This window comes from Eulemur rufifrons, chromosome 2 (assembly GCF_041146395.1).
Source record: "Eulemur rufifrons isolate Redbay chromosome 2, OSU_ERuf_1, whole genome shotgun sequence".
Classification (NCBI taxonomy): domain Eukaryota; kingdom Metazoa; phylum Chordata; class Mammalia; order Primates; family Lemuridae; genus Eulemur; species Eulemur rufifrons.
Genome location: NC_090984.1, coordinates 112,703,458 through 112,726,014, shown reverse-complemented (window position 1 = coordinate 112,726,014; position 22,557 = coordinate 112,703,458). Strand labels below are relative to the sequence as shown.

At 34.6% G+C, this 22,557-nt stretch overlaps 1 protein-coding gene across 5 annotated transcripts in view; it reads left to right on the top strand.

Moving 5' to 3' along the window:
* The window catches only part of EML5 (EMAP like 5), a 132,779-nt gene that overhangs the window by 48,035 nt on the left and 62,187 nt on the right, over positions 1–22,557 (top strand). For all 5 annotated transcript variants that reach the window (XM_069489129.1, XM_069489121.1, XM_069489111.1 and 2 more), the window contains exons 9-20: positions 2,141–2,397; positions 3,879–4,091; positions 6,325–6,492; positions 7,711–7,817; positions 8,324–8,442; positions 10,006–10,192; positions 14,462–14,567; positions 15,994–16,087; positions 17,039–17,139; positions 19,340–19,542; positions 20,480–20,591; positions 22,328–22,455. In XM_069489129.1, coding sequence (XP_069345230.1) covers positions 2,141–2,397; positions 3,879–4,091; positions 6,325–6,492; positions 7,711–7,817; positions 8,324–8,442; positions 10,006–10,192; positions 14,462–14,567; positions 15,994–16,087; positions 17,039–17,139; positions 19,340–19,542; positions 20,480–20,591; positions 22,328–22,455 — 1,795 coding nt within the window. The remainder of the gene's footprint in view (positions 1–2,140; positions 2,398–3,878; positions 4,092–6,324; positions 6,493–7,710; positions 7,818–8,323; positions 8,443–10,005; positions 10,193–14,461; positions 14,568–15,993; positions 16,088–17,038; positions 17,140–19,339; positions 19,543–20,479; positions 20,592–22,327; positions 22,456–22,557) is intronic.

Here is a 22,557-nt window from a genome sequence, read left to right as displayed (position 1 = left end):
CTTGCTCTTGCTCAGGCCGGTCTCGAATTCCTGAGCTCAAGCTATCCTCCCGCCTTGGCCTCCCAGAGTGGTAGGATTACAGGCGTGAGCCACTGCTCTTGGCCTCAGTAAGAGGACTTTGCAAGTTGCAGGGTCTAAGGCAAAAGCAATGTCAACTAGGAAAGCTTTTTAAAAAAAGTACAGAGGTTTTAAATATTATAATCTTGGATCTATCTCGGAGCTCCTTTTCTATTTCTATTTCTAACACTACATTGGTTAGAATAATCACAACTACTGTAATTAATTGGCCCGTAGCTGTGTAGTGGCTCAAATAAAACTGAAGATTAATTCTTGCACGTGTAACAGTCAAAAGTCAATGAGTGGTTTTCCTTCCCCAGGTAACTCTAAGACCCAGGTTCCTTTCAGTTTGTCATAGTTTCATCACTCCCTAGGGCCCATCATCATAGCTATCTACATCTAGCCAGCAGAAGGGGCAAGAGTGTTTGAAGCGGGTATATCAGCTTCCTAAAAACCCACGGCTAGAAAATGGCTCACATCATTTCCACTCACTTGTCTTTGGTTGGAACTGAGGCACATGGCTAAACTAACTGCAAAGGAGCCTGGAAAATTCGATCTAGGAAGAAAGGAAAATGAATTTTTTGTGAATTGCCAGCACTCTCTCATATATACTGTTTTCTTCATTTGTTTTGGTCCCCTTTTTCAGTTAAGGGGCTGATTTTTATCTTTCTCTGTGTGATTAACACCATGGTAAAGCCCAAACTGCTTGGTAACATACCAGATTCATCACAGATTGTCCTCAATCTATGTCTTTAACCCTATCAATCACTAACTACTTTACCCACTTGTTTTTGTATCCACATTACATTATTGCTATCCCTCAAAGGTGCCACATACTTGCATACTGCTGTGCCTTGGCTCCTGCTGTGTCTTTTTCCTGGAAAACCCTCTCTCCTCTTTTTTATACTTAGCCAGCTTCTCAGGTTTTATGCTCAAAAGAGATACCACCCTTCCTTGGCCCCTTCCTACCTTTAGTCTAGTCTTAATCCTTCTTTCAGTATTTCTTGTAGAACTTAACACTTTTTTTTTTGAGTAATCACCACATTTTATCATAATTACTTTATATCCACATGTCACAGAAGGTGAGTTCACGTTCGTATCCCTGGTACCTAAAACAAAGTAAGTACTCTGTTACTGGAAGAAGTTTGAGTTTGAGTGCTCTAAATTGTACATTTAGAAACTTTCAAAATTGGGATACATCCATTTAAACTTCTGTTTTGGAGATTATTTACTTGAAGCATTTCAGATGAGTGAGGCAAAATTATATAGAGCAGAGTCCCTAACACTAATTGGAAATAGGAACTCTCTCCTCCTCTTACCCCTGCTCCCTCCCTGGATCCTTCTCCCCAACTCTTCCTCCTCCTCTCCACCAACTACACAACTTCGGAAAATCAGTGGTGTTAAACTAAGTATTTATCCATTTTTATGATTATTACAAGTATTTGTATTATTTTGGAAGTTCAGCTGTAAGGCATCATTGGAAAAAATGTTCAACTTCACTGGTTGACATGGTCCCTAAGGGATGAATTTGTGTTTTATTAACAAAGGTCCAAGAGGTTGAAATAAAAATAACTAGTGATAGCTATATATGATATATATGTTTATTTTTTAAATGTATGACTGAAGTAATATGAATAAATTTCTCCTTTCTTGTTTCCTGAATGTAATTTTGCACATTTGGCTCATTATAAAAATTTGTTTGGTCATTATCATGTTTATAATTAAGCATTTTTCATAAACTCAATATTTACAAAGAACTTTTACTGTAAAAATCTGTGACATTATTTCTTTTAGTCCTTTATTTCCTTTATTGACTCCAAAAATTTAATATGGATCTTTAAAATGCTTAAAGTAATTTAGAAACTGAAATTCAGCATTTTTCTGTACTGCTGGCATATAGTTTCCCATGTATTTCTGTTCAGCAAAATAATTATTCCTGAACTTATACTACTTGTCTTATTTACATTTATTTTATAGTTTAAAACACTTGATACAGCCTCACTGTCATTTTAGACATGTTTGAAGACTAAATTCTGTTGTGTGACTTTTGTTCATATAGTATCATTTTTTTTCTTTGTAACAGAGATATGACAGAAGTTGTACATGTTAAAGATAGGAAGGAGGCAATTCATGAGTTAAAATATTCACCAGATGGAACTTACCTTGCTGTTGGATGCAATGACAGCTCAGTTGATATTTATGGAGTTGCTCAGCGTTATAAAAAAGTTGGCGAATGTGTTGGATCGCTTAGTTTCATCACTCATCTGGACTGGTCCTCAGATAGCAGATATTTACAGACAAATGATGGAAATGGAAAAAGACTTTTTTATAGGATGCCAGGTAAAAATTTCTAGTAAATTATATATAGTTTATAAATTTTTAGGGCCTGTATAATATTTCAGAGTTTCAATAGAAGCAGAGTGTAAGTTACATTTGATTATGGGAAATCAAAGATCTGAGCTGATATTTCCAGCATTATGATCTTTTCTATAAGGCTGCCTTATTATTATTAAAATTCTTTTGGGTATTTTTCCAACTTTATTGAGGTACAGTTGACATATATTAATAAAAATTGTATATATTTACAATGCACAGTGTCATGTTTTGCTACACATATAATTGTGAAATGATTTCCACAATCAAGATAATCAACATATCTGTCACTTCATATAGTTACCATTTTTTGCATGTGATGAGAACATTTAAGATCTATTCTCTTAGTAAATTTCAAGCATAACATACAGTATTGTTTACCATAGTCAGCTGCTGTATGTTAGATCTCCAGGACTTATTCTGCATAACTGAAACTTTGTACTCTTTGACCAATATCCACCCCACAACCCCTACCTCTCCCAGTCTTTGGCAACCACCATTGTAAATCCCTTGGTTCTTAAGAAAAACTCCTTTGCCTGGAGGATCTAAGACAGACTCACTTTTTATTGAATTCTGTACCATAGCATATGGCAAAGTCCCTCTGTATATTAGAGAGTCAAAATGCAATTTTTGTGGCTAAAGCTAATTAAACAAATATAATTGCTACAAATGTGTGACCATAAATTATTTGGACTTTTTGCGGTTACCTCACATAAACTTTGCAAATATTAATAATATAACTAGCAAACCTAAATTTGAGAAACAAAGTTGCAATTAAAGATTTAAAAAGAGAGAATAAAAGAATCATTAAACTATTACCTCTTAGTACTTTATTTATTATGATGCTTAGTGAATTAGTCACTGTCTTCCAAGAACTTATTTAATAACAACAGCTACGTAATGAAATTAATGTATCCCACCAAAGGTTTTTCATTATCAATCTATCTGTAATGAAGATTGACTGAATCCTAAAGCCCTCTTACCTAATGTAAACATATTACTCCCTACTCATTCTTTCTTCTTGGTCTTTTTCAGTTCTCTCTTTTTTCCTGAACTATGTATCTTAGGTTTCCTTTTTTAATACCTGATTTTCCTGTCTTACAGCTTTTATCGTTTCTTGTAACTTATCTGTTGTAACTAATCTGTATGATGATTTTAATAGAATTCAGTTTTATTCTCCGCCTAGGTGAGCCTGCTAATAAGTTAATTGTTCAAGTCTGTGTGTGTCTCCAAATCAGTACAATTTTGGTAGTGACTTTTAAAAAAAATTCTTGCATTCAGTTTTCTCTTCTCCTTACTCAAAGTTACCTACTTATTTATGTATTCTTCTCTAACTGGGTGGGAAAATATTTTAAATTTTGAAATTTACCATGTTATTGGTACCATTTAAGCTTGAGTGAAAATCAGATGAAGTAAATTCTTAAATTAAGACTCTCATTTATTTTTAGGAGGAAAAGAAGTGACAAGTACAGAAGAAATAAAAGGTGTTCATTGGGCCTCATGGACATGTGTTTCAGGCCTTGAAGTAAATGGAATTTGGCCCAAGTATTCAGATATTAATGATATAAATTCAGTAGATGGAAATTATATTGGCCAAGTTTTAGTTACAGCTGATGACTATGGAATTGTAAAATTATTCCGATATCCGTGTTTAAGAAAAGGTATCTTTTCTTTCAAAATATTAAGTAACCTCTTTCTTGTGGTCTTTGTTTACATTTGTCTAAATACTAACGAGGTTGACCATCTTTTTGAATATTCTTTGGTCTTCTGCATTTCATCTTCTATCAAACACAGATTCATATCTCCTTCCTATTTTTCTGTTGAATTTTTTCTTTTATTTGTCTGTCGAAGTTATTTTATATATTCCAGTGATACAAATGCTTTGTAATTTTTATGGATTACAAATGTCTTTTCCCAGTTTGTGGCTTGTCTTTTTATTTTCTAATGATGTCTTTTGTTGACTTCTTAATTTCAGTGTAGTCAAATCTATCTTTTTTTTAATGGATTAGTGGTGTTTTGTGTCTTAAATTCTTTGTTTTACTAGGATCAGAAAGATTCCCATATATTTATATATTCCCATATCTAGAAATTTTAAGGTCATTAAAACATAGTTGAATGGAAAAAAGTCTTTTGTCATATTGCCTCAAGTTATTTATTGAAGATATTTAGTTCATTTTAGCTTTGTATGAAAATATATGTTACAACAAATTAGAGGCTGAGCACAGTGGCTCACACCTATAATCCTAGCACTTTGGGAGGCTGAGGCAGGAGGATTGCTTGAGGCCAGGAGTTTGAGACCAGCCTGAGCAAGAGTGAGACCCTGTCTCTACAAAAAATAGAAAAATTAGCCAAGTGTGGTGGCATGCACCTGTAATCCCAGTTACTTGGAAGGCTGAGGTGGGAGGATCATTTGAGTCCAGGAGTTTAAGGTTATAGTGAGTTATGATGGCACCACTGCACTCTAGCCTGGGCAACAGAAGGAGACCCTGTCTCAAAAAAAAAAAAAAAGAAAGAAAAGATAGGGGATCATTGAAACATAAATATTTCAGTATATTTCTTTATCTCTACCAAGAATTTTCATCCTCTTTCAAATTAGGAAATCTTCTATGACCATTACAGCTTGCCTTTATAAATCTTTTCTCTGAGATGTTGGTCCTAATTGATAGCCAAGTGATCTTCCTACCTTGGCTCCCATGGTGCTGGGATAACAGGCATGCGCCACCGTGCCTGGCCATCACTCAGATTTTTAAAAAATTAACCACAAAGTTAAACAATGCCTTTATTATTAGAGAAATCAAGTAAATACCACCTTAGCCAGATGGTACAAATTAACATCTCTGGTTATAGAACTGATGATGCTCTCTGAAGTGATATACCCAAAAGGATACAACATTGCCTATGCTAAAAACACATCACCTCAATCTTATCCATCAGGCAAACACAAATTGAACTATGTTCTATAAAATACCTGGATTTAAAAAATAACTATAAAGGATATTGGGACAACTGGGCATATTTGATTTCAATTAATATGGTGTATTATATTGATTAACTTTTTTGTATTGAATCAATGTTGCATTCCTGGCGTAAATCCCATTTGGTTATGGGTTTTTTGATTTGTTTTGTTTCTTGGAGACAGGGTCTTTCTTTGTCACCCAGTCTAGAGAGCAGTGGCATCATCATAGCTCACTGCAACTTCAGACTCCTAGGCTCAAGTGATCCTCCTACCTCAGCCTTCCAAGTAGCTGGGACTATAGGCCCGTGCCACCACGCCCAGCTGACTTTTTGATTTTTAGTAGAGACGAGGTCTCGCTCTTGCTCAAGTTGGTCTCGAATGCCTGAGCTCAAGTGATCCTTCCACCTCAGCCTCCCAAAGTACCAGGATTACAGGTGTGAACCCCTAACCTGGCCCAATTCAGTTATGTTATATAATCCTTTTTATGTGTTGCTGGATTTGGTTTGCTATTATTTTGTTGATGTCTTAAGTTTTAAAAGGATTCTCTGGCTTCTTGGGTTGAGAATAGTGGGGATAGGGGTACAGTAGACTAGACTTTGGAATTTCACTTAAGACCAAAGGCCTCAGGCCAAAACATTAAAAAATGTCTTAATATGAAAACACTTGATCCCCAGGCTTTCCTCAAAGCAGTAAGATAATGCCTCACAGCCCTTTGGTTCCTACCAAATTATATTGTAAATCAGTAGAGGAAATATTTGCATTCTTTGATATAGATTCATTCATTTGTTTATTCAATCAACTTTTGAATCAGCATTTTTTCCATTTGTTCATAATTGAGATAATGGGACAATACAATGGTTCATATATAGAAATTGTTATTTGAAATGGTATTTTTGTGTGTTGGCATTTATCAGTTTACAAATATATTTTTGTTATAGGGGCCAAGTTTAGAAAATATATTGGCCACTCAGCTCATGTAACTAACGTCAGATGGTCACATGATTATCAGTGGGTTATTTCTATTGGTGGAGCAGATCACTCTGTCTTTCAGTGGAAATTTATTCCTGAAAGGAAACTAAAAGATGCTCTTCACATAGCACCTCAAGGTGAGTAGTACACACTGCCTATACAAGTTCCCTGTTAACTCTTCAATATCCCCAAATAACAATTTTATATTGAAGTGCAATCAGGCCTTATAAGTTAGCAGTATGGTTTGTTATTAGCAGAAATTTCAAATTAGAATATATGTCTATATGTTTAAAGTCAGATGTCACAGAGTGTGGAATACAAAGTACTTTTGGTTGCACTAATCTATCAAATGATTAGTGAAGGAACAGTTATATTAGCAAAACAAAACAGTGTATCCTCTGGGAGATGGGTATCTAGGTTTCCTATGTGTGATTTTTTTTTTTTTGAGACAGAGTCTCACTTTGTTGCCCAGGCTAGAGTGAGTGCCGTGGCGTCAGCCTAGCTCACAGCAACCTCAAACTCCTGAGCTCAAGGGATCCTCCTGTCTCAGCCTCCCAAATAGCTGGGACTACAGGCATGCACCACCATGCCCGGCTAATTTTTTCTATATATATTTTTAGCTGTCCATATAATTTCTTTCTATTTTTTAGTAGAGATGGGGTCTCGCTCTTGCTCAGGCTGGTCTCGAACTCCTGAGCTCAAACGATCCACCCACCTCGGCCTCCCAGAGTGCTAGGATTACAGGCGTGAGCCACCGTGCCCGGCCTGTGTGATTTTTTAACAAAGAAAAATTCTCTACTGTCAATTCACCTATTGTGTGTAGTATTTTTAAGCTTTTTTTTGAGACAGAGTCTCACTCCATTGCCCTGAGTACAGTGCCAGGGCATCAGCCTAGCTCACAGCAACCTCAAACTCGTGGGCTGAGGTGATCCTCCTGCCTCAGCCTCCTGAATAGCTGGGACTACAGGCACACACCACCACACCCGGCCCGGCTAATTTTTCTATTTTTAGTAGAGACAGGGTCTCACTCTTGCTCAGACTGGTTAAGCCATTTTTCATGCTAATTATAGGTTATGTTCACTTATATTTGTACAGACATTTAAATTTGATGTAGCAGTCATTCAGGAGCCAGTGAAGGGATTTAAAGGAGCTGTTGAGTTTGCAGTGAGTTTAGAGGAAGATAATCTGTAGTACAGTTTACTGACATCTGTGTCACTTGAATAGCTAATTTCATCTGATTGTTTTATGGCTTGTCTGCATGTCAATTCACGTAGCTCTTAATCATTAATTTCACAGTGCTATTTTGAAAATGAATCTTCTTTAAACAAGTAATGTTTCATTTATAAAAATTACAGAAAGTCTGGCTGACTCCAATAGTGATGAATCAGATTCAGATCTGTCTGATGTTCCAGAACTGGATTCTGAAATTGAACAAGAGACACAGCTCACCTACTGTCGGCAGGTAATTTTCTATTATCACATGATTTTTCCCAGAAAAGTCCAATTTCTTCTTTATCTTGCTCTCTGTTAGTCACCTATTGTTATCTTTAGTGGCTTTAATTTCCCAAGCAATGTGTGACTATTTCAGTTTTCCCCTTTAAGTGTTAAAGCACAATTGTATAAAATGTTCTCTCATATTAAATGCTTGATGTACTAAGTATGCCTGCATTGTTTGCCTATAGACTTTTGTCACAGTGCACTCAAATTTATTCCCTTAAAAATATTCTCTAATAAAATGTAAAGATTTCCTATAATGCTAAATATGTATTTTTCATTGTGATACATAGAGAACGTGAATTAGTTTGTTCTTTGCAAGGAAGTAAATTTCATAAAGTGCCCTCTCATTTAAGGCAATTGTTAAAGCTGATCAACACTAACCACAATGTCTGAAAGTTACGTTAGGAGTAAATGAACACCTTCATTAATATATGTTCTAAGAATATTTCTACTTATATACATTTTTTAAAGGTTTACAAAGAAGATCTACCTCAGCTTAAAGAACAATGCAAAGAGAAACAAAAAAGTGCTACTTCTAAAAGAAGAGAGCGGCCTCCAGGAAATAGTATTCGATTACACTTTGTTCATGGGTATAAAATAACTATTTCTCATTTATGATTTTGAATTTTGGTGCACACTTACTAGCTGTGTGACTTTGAACAAGTCATTTAACTTCTTTGTGCCTCTGTTCCCTTGTCAGTAAAATGGAGATAATAGGACCTATCTTGTAAGGTTCTGATGAGGAGTAAATAAGGCAATGCTAGTGGTGGCTTACAACATTGTCTGGCACATCATAAGCACTAAGAAGTGTTTCTTGAATAAAAAAATAAATGTTTACGAAAGTTTTATATTTATAGAAATGGATCTCTTGTCTTTAAACAAATTAAAATGAGTCAAATTTCAGAGATAATCATCTCCCTTAAATATGTCTAATTTGGAATGATATTGTGACCTTTTTTACCTTAGTATTTTGGCCTTCTTATTTTATTTTATTTTATTTATTTTTATTATTTTTTTTTTAATTTTTTGAGACAGAGTCTCACTCTGTCATCCAAGCTAGAGTGCAGTGGCATGATCATAGCTCACTGCAACCTCAAACTCCTGGGTTCAGGCAATCCTACTGCCTCAGCCTCCGAAGTAGCTGGGAATACAGGTATGCACCACCACGCCCAGATGATGTTTCTATTTTTTGCTCAGGCTGGTCTCGAACTCCTGGCCTCAAAGGATCCTTCCACCTCAGTCTTCCAAAGTGCTGGGGTTGCAGGCATAAGCCACCACGCTGGGCCTGGCCTTCTTATTTTAATTTCAGTAAAATATAGTTTCTGGATTCTCTTACAACATCTGGCAATACAGGTCTCACATTTCAGCTTGGCAGGAACAGATTTTCTAATCCCACTCTGTCCTACTTCTCAGCCAGCACTCATTTTCTTACCTAACTCATAATATTTTTCAAGAATTTGAAAAAAATTTACTTAGTAAAAGTATTTTTCCTCCAGCATTAAAACAGGCAGTATTTCTGTGCAGTTGTGTTTAATGAATTGGATTTCTTTGAAGTACAGAACAAGGTTTCCATAAGTGGAATTATATTGACCATTTTAAGATTTGACTACTTTTTCCTGGATGAGCATATTTTTAACTTATTGTTTAAACTCATTTTTGGAATATATATTATATGCTCATGGTTTAACAATATGTATAAAAGGATATAGTTTTAAAATCTTCCTCCTACCTCTGGCCTTCCAGCCATCATTCCCCCCCTCCCTAGGTAATAACTATTACTTAGTTTCAGAAATATTTATGTATATACAAACTAATACAAATATATGTTCTTTTCTATACCTTTTTACTTATAAAAAGCAACTGTTTTGTTTTATAGTATATAAATTTAACATTATACTTATGTAAGTAACAATATACTATACATTTCTGTACCTTGTTTTTTTCATTCAATGTTATAGCTTGGATTTAGCTATTTGTAATCAAAGCAGTTCATAAAAGTTTATGGGATATGAGATTGTAGTATTTTCTTTAATTGTTCAGTGTCCTGTAAAACTGGGAATTGAATGACTAACCTAAAAGGTACTTCTCTGTATATCCTGTGTTGATCAGATAAAGGCAAAAATTAATTGTATATGATTTATTTGTTCTATTAGTTACAGAGGTTATGACTGTCGAAGTAATTTGTTTTACACTCAAATTGGTGAAATTGTGTACCATGTGGCTGCAGTTGGTGTCATTTATAATCGACAACAGAACACACAGCGTTTTTACCTGGGTCACGATGATGATATTCTCTGCCTGGCTATTCATCCTTTGAAAGACTATGTGGCAACAGGCCAGGTAGGCTCCTTTGAAAGACTATGTGACAATAAGTCAGATAGGTTAGACATTTGTTTTAATTTAAAGTTAGGTTAGACTTGCATCATCCTATATAGCTTCCCTGAAAGGAGAGAAAACTCTTCCCTTTTTTCTTTCTTCCTTCCTCCCTTTCTTTGTGCCTCCCCTTGCTCTTTCTCCCTTTCTCTCCTCTTCTCCCATTCCCTCCCTCCTTTTTCTCCCTCCTTTTTCTCCCTCCTTTCTTCCCTTCATTCCAAAAACATTCATCAAGCACATTCTATGTACCAGGAAATGTGCTGGGAATATAAAGATATAAGATATCCTCTTGCCATGGTGTAAAACTCATATTTTGAGGAGGAAGACATAAATGCAAGAAAAGCTGTGATACGGTATTTTAAGTATAGATCAGGGTTTCTCAACCTTAACACTATTGATGTTTTAGGCCAGATAATTCTTTGTTGTGGGAGGCTGACCTGTGTGCTGTAGGATGCTTAGCAGCATCCCTGGCCTCTACCCACTAGATGCCAGTAACACCCACCCCCCTGAATTGTGACAACCAAAACGTCTTCAGACAGTACCAGATATCTTGTGGGAGACAAAATCACCCTGCCTTTTAATGTACGTACAAAGTCTGGTAGCAGTGTAATGAAGGACTGATTGTGCCCAGTAGAATTGGGGAAACCCTCATAGAGGTGATGACATTTGAGCTGAGTAGTTTATCTGGCAGAGAGGAAATTGAAGGAAGCTTTCTAAGTGTATTATATCATGTGTAAAAGTGGAGCAAAAAAAAAGTGCAGCTTATTTTAAAAAATGTGAGTAGCCCACAGTGTGTAAATCTTAGAGTGCACAATGGACATTAGTGGAAGAACTAATCAAAAGGATAGGTGGAGGGCTCAGGGGCAACATTTACCTTTAGTTTATATAAATGATTCCTCCTGAAGCACAGTCAGTTATATACTCATGTGCTATGGCAAGGAATTTGAAAGTTATTCTAGTACTACTGGGATGAAGGCAGTGTAAAAAGTGGCCATTTACTACCATGATCCTTGGATTTTAGGGAATTCAGGTCAGATTAAATAAAAAGTCAGTATGCCACAGGACATATCTGGATACCCAATAAGCCATAGCTCCTGTGCTTCTGGCTTTGCTTACACAACAGCATTTCTGCTTAGGCACTGTAGATGCAAAGTTTGTCTCCCAAGTCACAGGCTCACGCTGCCTCTTCTTCTTCTCCCAGTGTATTCCACTTCTTTCCTGTGTTATATTATAACCAACCAGTCCCACCTGTATAAAGTTTTAGACTTCTAAAATAAATTGGCCAGGAGCAGTGGCTCATGCCTATAATCCTAGCACTCTGTGAGGCTGAGGCGGGAGGATAGCTTGAGCTCAGGCGTTCGAGACCAGCCTGAGCAAGAGAGAGACCCTGTCTCTACAAAAAATAGAAAAAATTAGCCCGGAGTGGTGGTGCACACCTGTAGTCCCAGCTACTCAGGAGGCTGAGGCAGGAGGATGGCTTGAGCCCAGGAGTTAGAGGTTGCTGTCAGCTAGGCTGATGCCATGGCACTCTGTAGCCCGAGCAACAGAGCAAGACTCTGTTTCAAAAAATTAATTAATTAATTAATTGTGTTAAAATTGTTCATACTGAAAAGTTCTTCTGAAGTATCTTGAGTGTTTTGAAATTTAGATAAGAAATCTAAAGAGTGTTTTGTCTTACATTTTTTGGAGAATAGAATACAAAGAACGATCCATTGTCAGGAACTGTGATTTTAATTGGAGATGAAAGAACCTGAATGAAACTTACCTGGCAATTTATTTATGTATTTCAACTTGAGTATCTTGACTAACTGAACCATAATTTGAAAATTTTGTCTAATTCAGCAAATATTTATTCAGTGCTTCCTATTTGAAACCATTAAGTGTTTTGGGGGAACATAAAGGCAAATCAGACTGGCTGCCACTGCTCACAATCTAGTATAAGAGTTGGACGAATTACTGTGTGTATATGTAATTTACTAAAAATTCATTAAAAATGTACTCATTTAGATGTCTTATGGGCAGCTCAGATTCAACATGTCTAAAATGGAGATAAAATGGAGATGAATCTTTCCTTCCAAACCTGCTTATCCTTGTATGTTTCCTACTTAGAATATGGCACCATATAACTTGATTATCTAAACCTGTGAGTCAACCTTCTTGTTCGTCAGCCCCTATAGCCAGTCAGTCCTGGAGTTGCACCCATTCTTTGATCTGAATATATCTTGATTCTCTATTTTGAATATTCTTTTCTTCGGATTGTTTTATTTTTTAATTTTTCCATATGTTCACTGACAATCAGTGCTTCATAATTTCTGAACCATTGTTGTAGCCAATTAACTGGTCTCCTGCCTTAAGTTATTTACCCCCTGTCTATTTTCTTGATCCACTAGTAATCTTTCTAAAAGACTTAAAATTCCTTAATGTTTATTAGTAGCTTTTAGGCTGTCTAAACACACTAGCATGCATTTCAAGGCATTTAACTTAGCCTAACTCTGCAACCTCGTTTTTATCTCTTACTATTTGCCTCCATGTAAACTATGTTCTTGCCTTATGAGCTATTTAGAATTTGTCCAACATGTATAATGCTGTCACATCTTTTACTTAGTTCCCTTCTCTTGGAAAACTCTTCCCCTTCACTTCTATTCAACCCTCCAACTTTATCTAATTCCTACTCCACCTTTTAAGACTTAGGCTAAGTAACATATCTGAGAACTTTCCCAACCTCTCCCTCCTCTTCTTCATCCCTGAGTGAGACCCCCAAAGTGTGCTTTAATAATACTCTGTACTTCAGCCAGCACTGAATATGATGTTCACATCTAAACTCTCCATTTATTAGCTGTGGGCAAATTACCTAACCTTTCTCCTGTTTCCTCATCTTTTAAAGTAAGGATATGGTTGGTGTCTATCTTATAGAGTTGTTGTGATTATTCAATTAGTCAATCTTTGTAAGGTGTTTAGAACAGTTTCTAGCATATAAGTCAGTTCTCAGTGAATGTTGGTCATCATCATTCTCATCGTCATCATTTCCAAGTGAGATGTCCAGTAGACAATTGAAAATGTAAGTCTTGGGTTCAGAAGGAAAGGAATGATTAGGGAGTAGGATTTGGGAGTGATTTTTTGATTTAACCATTGAAACTGTGAAAGTGAGATACTGCAGGGCAAAAATGCACAATGAGAAGACTGTAGAATTAAAGATAGAATCTTGGGGGAGGTTTGTATTTAAGTAACAGGTGATGAAATTGTGAAGGAAACTCAGTAGTAAGTCAAGGAGACCAGAGAACCAGGAGAGAATAGTACTGTAAAATCATCAGAAGTATCAAATTCTATAAAAATTACATGAAAAGAGAACTTAGAAGTCACTGGTAATGTTTGGCTAAATAACTTCTGAATAACTTAATGAAATATTGGCAAGTTGTGGTATTGGTTTTTATTATGTCTTTATATAAAATCAATCTCAAAATTAAGTATAATTGACAGCCATATTATTTCAGGAGTTTTCTTTATATATAAAGATACTATATCTCTTTATGCTTATAGTTAAAGAAAGTGATTACTTGCGTCTAGAGGAATAACTAAGAATAGATAGTGCATTAGTGAACATCATAAATCAAGTTAAAAGACAAAGGACAGAGTGCTACAACAGTAAAATTGTCTTTTCAGGGTCTTGTTTACATGCTTGATGTTTTAAACCCCTCTGAATCTTTGTTTACACCATTACCCTAGTCTAGAATGTGCTTGCTTGCCATTACCCTAGTCTAGAATGTGCTTGCTTGCTTCTCTTTGTGAATAAGTCCTGCACTTTCTGAAGGTCCAGCTTTAGTACCTATTCTTCCTGAGGTGTCTCTCCACAACATTTTCATTCTCATTAAGCATATATTACCAGGTGTTCATATTAATTGAAAATGTCCTGTTTTCCCATTGAGTTTGCCAAAGTTATCTGAGTGTTTTAGTGCTCATTGTATCTAGCACAGAAATCCTGCCAATAAGTGCTCAGTAAGCATGTATTATCTGTATTGATTAAGTATAGGATAAGTGTCACATATTCTAGAACATTCCTAGAAACCCTGAGCCTGGCCTCACTAGCTTTTGAACAAATGTAAGAAAAAAATATCAGTCTGCTTTATATTTTTTACAGCAAATAATCAAAGGCTGTAAATTCTCTTGTTTTATTTCCTTTTAATAGACATAAAAATAAATAATTGTATATAATGACTTTTATAATTCTTTCTATTTTAGGTAGGTAGGGATCCCTCAATTCACATATGGGATACAGAGACCATTAAACCATTGTCGATATTAAAGGGCTGTCACCAATATGGTATTTGTGCTGTTGATTTCTCAGGTAAGGCTGTTTGCTATCTCAGTAAGACTGATCAAAATGCAGAGGCAGTACATAGCATTTTAATCTAAGTCAGTGTCACCTAAACTTGTCTTTTAGCTGTGACTTTCACAGTTTTTATCAAGTATTCATAATAAGTTATGTCTTAATCAAATACAACTGTGAAAGTGTGGATTTGCTGGCTACTTTATGAGTATAATTTTATACCCATTAAAATTAGTATGTTTCTATTAAAATAAAACATGTTTGTCTACATAACACCTAAAATCATTTCAGTTGCTATAAGTAGTACATATAATATCTCCCACTTTGGGCAAATGCTGATCTTATTTAATGTTTTATAGCCACAGAGTAAACTTTGAAAATGTTTAGGGTAAAAGGCTAAAAAAGAAAGAGTTGAGAACTGAACTACTTGTCTTAGACATTTCTATAAAATGACAGTTTTAAGCTGTCTTTTAAAAATAATTTTAGATCATGTTAGCACTTTGCTGTATATTTAAAAGTTTAACAGCTACAGCTAGATCCACACCAAAAGCTAGAGTGTGGGTAAGGAAGAAGGAGAAAATACCATTACTAGAGAATCATGTATTAAGAAACAGCGAATTAGTGCTTTTTGCTGCTGTGACTAAAGTGGTACATTATCCATAGTGGAGCCTGGGGGGAAAACATATATACATATTCAAGGATTTGCTAACAGTCATGAAACAAGAAAATGAATTGCAAACTAAGTGGATCAACAAGAAAAATACCGTTGGAACAGTGAGGAACTTATTTAGGTTTGCAAAAAGTGTGGCAACGTGAAACACATTTTCTTTAGTCTGAGCCTTTACAACCTATAAACATGCACACCCATCAGCATGTCTCATCAGTCATTTGTCTCAATAATTTGTGTAATGTATTGTGTTGCTTGATACTAACTAAAATAATTGGCCTTCACTAAAAGCAGTCATATTAATAGCAACCTGTTGTTGTAATCTACATATTTTTCATCTGATTAACTTTTAATAATCACTCAGAGTTCTTATATCACAATAGAGTTCTTATGGTAAATTTAATTGAAGTAAATTTTTTAAGTCCCCTCCTTAATTTGCTTTTCCTTCTCATTTTTTAATCTATTTTTTTCTGGTTTTCTTATCTCTTTCCCTTCCCCCATCCCAATCTGATAGATACATAAGGTAAATGAGATCAGGTGAGATGACAACAGATATGTTTAGAGGATTTGAGAAACATTTATTCCCCCTCCTTATAAATTCTGGTTCTTTTTATAGCCTGTTATGTTAAATGTTATGTAAATGTTAGTACGCATGCCTAACATTTAACATTATTTTATCAAATTTTAAATATACTGTGTGGGTTTAGAATATATGCTGAATGTTTTTTATCTTCCAAATGTTAATGGTCAGTATATCTCTCTGATCAATTTTCATAGCGGATGGGAAACGTTTGGCTTCAGTTGGAATAGATGATAGCCACACTATTGTGCTGTGGGACTGGAAGAAGGGAGAGAAACTTTCAATAGCAAGGTAGGGAAAAATGATATCACAGTAGCAAAATACTGGAATTACTTTGTACTTAGAATTTTTTAAATTAAAACAATTTTGAAATGAAGCAAATATTAACTTTTTTTTATTGCTGCCATCTTTATTACCATTGAATAAATAAATAATATAATCAAATGATTTCAGGATTCCTTTGTAGACATATCCTTTGAACCTACTTTTTAATGTGACTATAATATGGCATTGGAAATAGCTGTTATTTGAAATGTTCATGTACAGAGAGTGAATTCTGTATGATAGGCTATTTTATAGCCATTGGAGAGCATGATAAAATACTTACATTTTTAAGTGAAAGAAGATACACATACATATATATCACAAAGAAGTTATATGTTTTTTTTTTATATTTTTTCTTTTTCTATGTTTTTTACAATGAGCATATATTATTTTTAGAATAAAAATATTAACAATTCTTTAAAGGAAGAAATATTCAACAGTGTTAGAGTTTTTTTAGCATCTTTAAAGTGACGTTAAAGCACTTTTAAAATATAGATAAATACTTTTTACAGAGTATATAGATAATGCCCAAATAGATGATAGTTTAGGAGGAACTTCATAGTTGGAAAGGCTATATTAAGCTATAACAAAGTATTATAAGAAGAATTTCTTTACCTCATTCATACCACAAATCACATTCCCTATGCATAGTACTATAGTAGGTATTATAGATGCTGTACAAAAGCAGTTGAATTTTTACTGTTCCTATCTTCTGAGATTTTGTTGAACAGTTAACATATTAAAATGATAACAAAAGACCAAATGTACAAATGCATGATTACACAGCCCAAATCTGAGAGACAAGTGGAAGACAAATATTTAGTGAATGGAGTAACCAAGATAGGGTATGGATTAGGCAAAAGATTATTACAGGAAAGATGAATCTTCAGAGCTAACACATATTGGTGTTTGTTTCAGAGGAAGTAAAGATAAGATTTTTGTTGTAAAGATGAACCCCTATGTACCTGATAAACTAATTACAGCTGGAATTAAACACATGAAATTTTGGCGGAGAGCAGGTAAGGAAGTGCTTCTTTTCACGCCTTTGAAATTTAAGAAATTATTACTTTAAAAAGTAATTTAGCTAAGTGCAGTGTATTACCCTGGACTGGATCCTGGAACAGAAAAGGGACGTTTTGAGAAAAATTGATCAAATCTGAATGAAGTCTGGAGTTCAGTTTATGGTAATGATTTAGACCTGTTAATTTATTAGTTTTGACAAGTGGTCTATGGTAATATAAGATGTTAACACTGGTGAAAACTGAATGAGTTATCTTTGCATCGTTTCTGGAAATCTAAAATAATCCAAAATAAGTTTATTTTTTTTTACAAGTGATTTATTGTCTTGATGTTTTTTGAACAAATGTAAGATTTATTTTATCACTGTTTATTAGCTGCATTTACATAGTATTCATGTTTATAAAAAGGATTTGATAGGGCAACTATAGGTAACAATAATTTATTATATTTCAGAATAGCTAGAAGTTTTCAAATGTTCCCAACATAAAGCAATGATAAATGTTTCAGGTGAATCATGTCCCAGTTACTCTGATTTGATCATTTTATGTTATATGCTTGTATCAAAATATAACATATACTCCATGAATATGTACAACTATTATGTATCAATAAAAAATTAAAAAATAATAAAAATCAGAATATAGAAAAAAAATAAAAGCATACCATGAGAAGATATAAAAAAAGGATTTGATAATGAGATTAATCAAGTGATATCTAGACTCCTGTCTGTTGAATACGTATTTTGTATTCTAAACTGAAAATGAAAAATTTTGTAGAAATTCTTTATATGCTATAAAATGATGCAAACATGGAACGTTATATTACTTTAGTAATTTGTAATTGTGAATGTGGAGGAAGTCCACATTTTAAAATAAAAATTATTGTCTCTTTTTCAAATAGAATAGTACACTTATAAATTCCAGCAGTGTGACATCAAAGTCTCAATAAATTTAAACCTTTCAGAAAAAATATGTAAACATAGGAAGAAGTGAAACATTTATTAGAAAAGATTAAATTTAGTGAAGACATTTCTAAAATTCAAGTAACTTTTCACTGTTAGTGGGAATGTAAGTTGATATATCAACTTTGGAGAACGATTTGTCAGGAGTTGGTACCTTTCTTATCTGTATGTTTTTCCTTTTGCACATTACCCTATGACCATTCCAAGGCATTCCTAAAGAAACTCTTGCACTTATATAGAAGAGGCCCTTTCAAGAATGTTTAAAGCAGCATTGTTTTCTATAGTAAAAACCTGAAAGCAACTTAAATAACCATTAATAAGACAATGGATAAGGCATGGTATGTTTATATAATGGAATGCTATATGGTTATACAAATGAGTTCTTTAGAGGTAAAAATCAACGTGTATAAAACTCTATACCAAATCATTGGTAAATCAAGTTGTGAAAGAATATATGCAGGATGGTATTTGTAGAAAATTTTAAAACATGGAAAAATGGAAAATAATATATTCTTAAGAAATTCATAAATATGTAGTAAGATATGTATAAAGGTATACATGAGAATAATCAGCATCACGTCCAAAATAGTAGGGAGTGAAGAAGGGAAATGGGATTGGCATGATATTTTAATTACTTTGGTATCTTTTGTAGGTTAGTAGTGGATATACAAGCATTCATTGTATTTGGGTTTTTTTTAAATACCTTTTTGTATTCTTAAATATGTCATAATAAAAATTTTGAAAAATATCAAAAGTGCTATGTTTATGAAAATGAGTTCTTTAGAGGTAAAAATGAACATGTATAAAACTCTATGCCAAATCACTGGTGAATAAAGCAAGTTGTAAAAGAATATATGCAGGATGATATTTATAGAAAATTTTAAAACATGGGAAAATGGAAAATAATATATTCTTAAGAAATTCATAAATATGTAGTAAGATATGTATAAAGGCATACATGAGAATAATCAGCATCACATCCAGAATAGCAGGGAGTGAAGAAGGGAATTAAAACTGACTTAGTCCATGTCTTTATTTATCCAAAAATCTATAGCCTAAACGCAGGCGGGCAAAATGTTGCCCAAATCACTTATTGAGACACCTGTATTTTTCTTTTTAATTCTCCTTATTGTTGCATGTCTTTCTATTCAAACAACAACAATAGAAAATAAATTTTGCTTCTTTATAATGGTGTACATTTTGAAAGTGGTACTTTTCATAATATTTTTGTGAACCAGGGGGAGGATTGATTGGAAGAAAAGGCTACATAGGCACACTGGGGAAAAGTGACACAATGATGTGTGCAGTATACGGATGGACTGAAGAGATGGCTTTTTCTGGAACATCCACAGGAGATGTGTGTATCTGGAGAGATGTCTTTCTTGTAAAAACAGTTAAAGCACATGATGGGCCAGTGTTCAGTATGCATGCATTGGAAAAAGTAAGTAACCTAAAGAGATGTTAATTTAAACATAATTTGATCACGGAGTACAGACCACTGTCAGAAGTAAAGGAACATTGCCTTTCTACTTGGCTGGATCACCCAATAATAGTCTGTGGGCAAGGATCACCTTGACCTTGTTTAGTCTCTCTTTTCAAATTCCTGAACCAAGAATAAAATAGGTCTGTGGTTTAAAAAAAATTTAACCTAATATTTATGAAGCCCTTACCATGAGTCAAAAATTATTCTTAAGTGTTTATATATAATCACCATATCCTATCAAGTATCATTATTATTTCCTCTTTTTAAAGGTTGAGGTTATGAAGACTCCAGGAGGATATATGTAACTTACTGAAAGTGGTAGATCTAACTTGTGGTTCCAAATTAGAAACTGTTTTTAAAGTCCTACCCTAAAAATAAAAATGTTTAGCATCCCTCTAAATATTATTACAGATTCCATGTTGATATTTTTAAAAACAGTGGAGTCTGGGCACAGTGGCTCATTCTTATAATCCTAGTGCTCTGAGAGGCAGAGGTGAGAGAATCACTTGAGTCCGGGAGTTCAGTACTGGCCTGGGCAACATAACAAGACCCCGTCTCTACAAAAAATAAAAAACTTAGCTGAGCATGATAATGTGCCTATAGTCCTACCCATTTGGGAAGCTGAGATGGGAAGATTGCTCGAGCCCAGGAGTTGGAGGTTTCAGTGAGCTATGATTGCGCCACTGCACTCCAGCCTGGATAACATAGTGAGATCCTGTCTCTAAAAAAATTAAAAATAAAAAAACAAAAACAATGGATTCTTATGCTAATTCCTATTTTTTACGAGCTGTAATTTTTGGCTATGTTCTTTCCTCTACAATTTTTCAATATAAAGGAGGTTATTGTTTTCTTAAATATTTAGATATTTATTAACTTGAACCTTTTATTTTGATAGGGATTTGTGACTGGAGGAAAAGATGGTGTGGTAGCTCTTTGGGATGACTCCTTTGAAAGATGTCTCAAGACCTATGCTATAAAAAGAGCTGCTTTGGCCCCAGGATCTAAAGGTGATTTGAGATTTGGCTTATTTTGCAGGAAAAGAGATTAATTGCTCATTAATATGCTTGATCACTGGGGCAGAACACATGGAATATATTTTTCCTTCTTGACTTGATGGGCACCAGTTAAATGGAAAAAGTCACTTAACTGGATACCAGAATCATTGCTGTCCTTTCAAAAATTTATTTTCTATAATATACATGATAAAATACTAGCCAAGTACAAGATGATTAATGCTAATTTTTAACATTTTTAATTTTCCAAAGAAAATTTTCACATGAGCATCGCATTTATTACCAGTCGGGAACTTGTTTTCAATCTTGATGTTTTGTTTCACCTTGGCATTTTGTTGACCCTGCCTCTCTACCTTCTCAGGCCCTTCTTCCCTTTGCCCTTTCTTTGAGTGCATTTCTTCCTTCAAGGCCCTGCATTACGTTCTCTCTGACTTCTAGGCCTTTCTACATGATACTACTTTTTCCTAGAATTTTCCCTTTCTTGTCCCTCTTACTGCCTCCAGTTACCTGACCACATACTCATTTTTTCAAATCTCAAACATTGTTTCTTTTAGGGTGATCCCTCCATCCTCACCTCCCCATAAAAAGGCTAAATTTCCTTGCTATATGCTGCTCCTCACACGGTCTCTTTTCCATATTGTATACTCTGTGAAGGCAGGAGTTGGGTCTATCATGTTTAATAATATATTGCTGAAGCCTGCCTAGGACAAGTAGACATAAACAAATACAGCAGCCCTCTGTATCCGTGGGTTCTGCACCCTCTAATTCAATGAACCATGGATGAAAAATATTCAAGGAAAAAAATAAAAATACAACTATAAAAAAAAATACAAATTTAGAAACACGGTATAAATATTATTTACATAGAATGTATATCATACTCAGTATAAGTAATCTACAGATGATTTAAACTATACAGGAGAGGGTGCATAGGTTATATGCAAATACTATGCCATTTTATATAAGGGATTTGAGCATCCAGTGATTTTGGTATCTGTGAGGGGTCCTGGAATCTATCCCCTGCAGATACCAAGGGACAACTATATATCTTAAGTTAAAATTGAATTAAAAGTATTAATCAGAATATTGTAAGCGCTCTAAGAGGTACAGGATTTGGATGTGGAGGGGCTAAGAGAAGAGGTAAATAAATAGTTGTCAGAATGGTAGGAACCATAGAATTATAGTATGTAGGTGGGACTTGTTTTGGGATTAGTAAATTGAATGATTGGAAGAAATACAGTACATTTGTTAGAATACTTAATCTAGGCCGGGCGCGTTGGCTCACACCTGTAATCCTAGCACTCCGGGAGGCCGAGGCGGGTGGATCGTTGGAGCTCAGGAGTTCGAGACCAGCCTGAGCAAGAGCGAAACTCCCGTCTCTACTAAAAATAGAAAGAAATTATATGGACAACTAAAAATATATATAGAAAAAATTAGCCGGGCATGGTGGCGCATGCCTGTAGTCCCAGCTACTTAGGAGGCTGAGGCAGGAGGATTGCTTGAGCCCAGGAGTTTGAGGTTGCTGTGAGCTAGGCTGATGTCACAGCACTCTAGCCTGGGCAACACAGTGAGACTGTATCAAAAAAAAAAAAAAAAAGAATACTTAACCTATGGGAGACAGTAACCTTGTAATGTGATTTTCACTGTCAGAATAGCATAATTGGCAATATATACATCCTTGTATTATAATGACTTCATACCTAGAAGAATATCTCCATTTAATGTTTCAGGTCTTCTCTTGGAAGATAATCCATCCATACGTGCCATATCTTTAGGACATGGTCATATCTTAGTTGGCACAAAGAATGGTGAAATACTAGAAGTGGATAAAAGTGGCCCAATAACACTTCTGGTTCAGGTAATTTTAAATGCTAATATGTTTTTTTCATTTACATATGATTGATTCTTTCAATACATAAAAGGGAAAAATTGACAATGGTGAAAAATAATGTTGAATTAA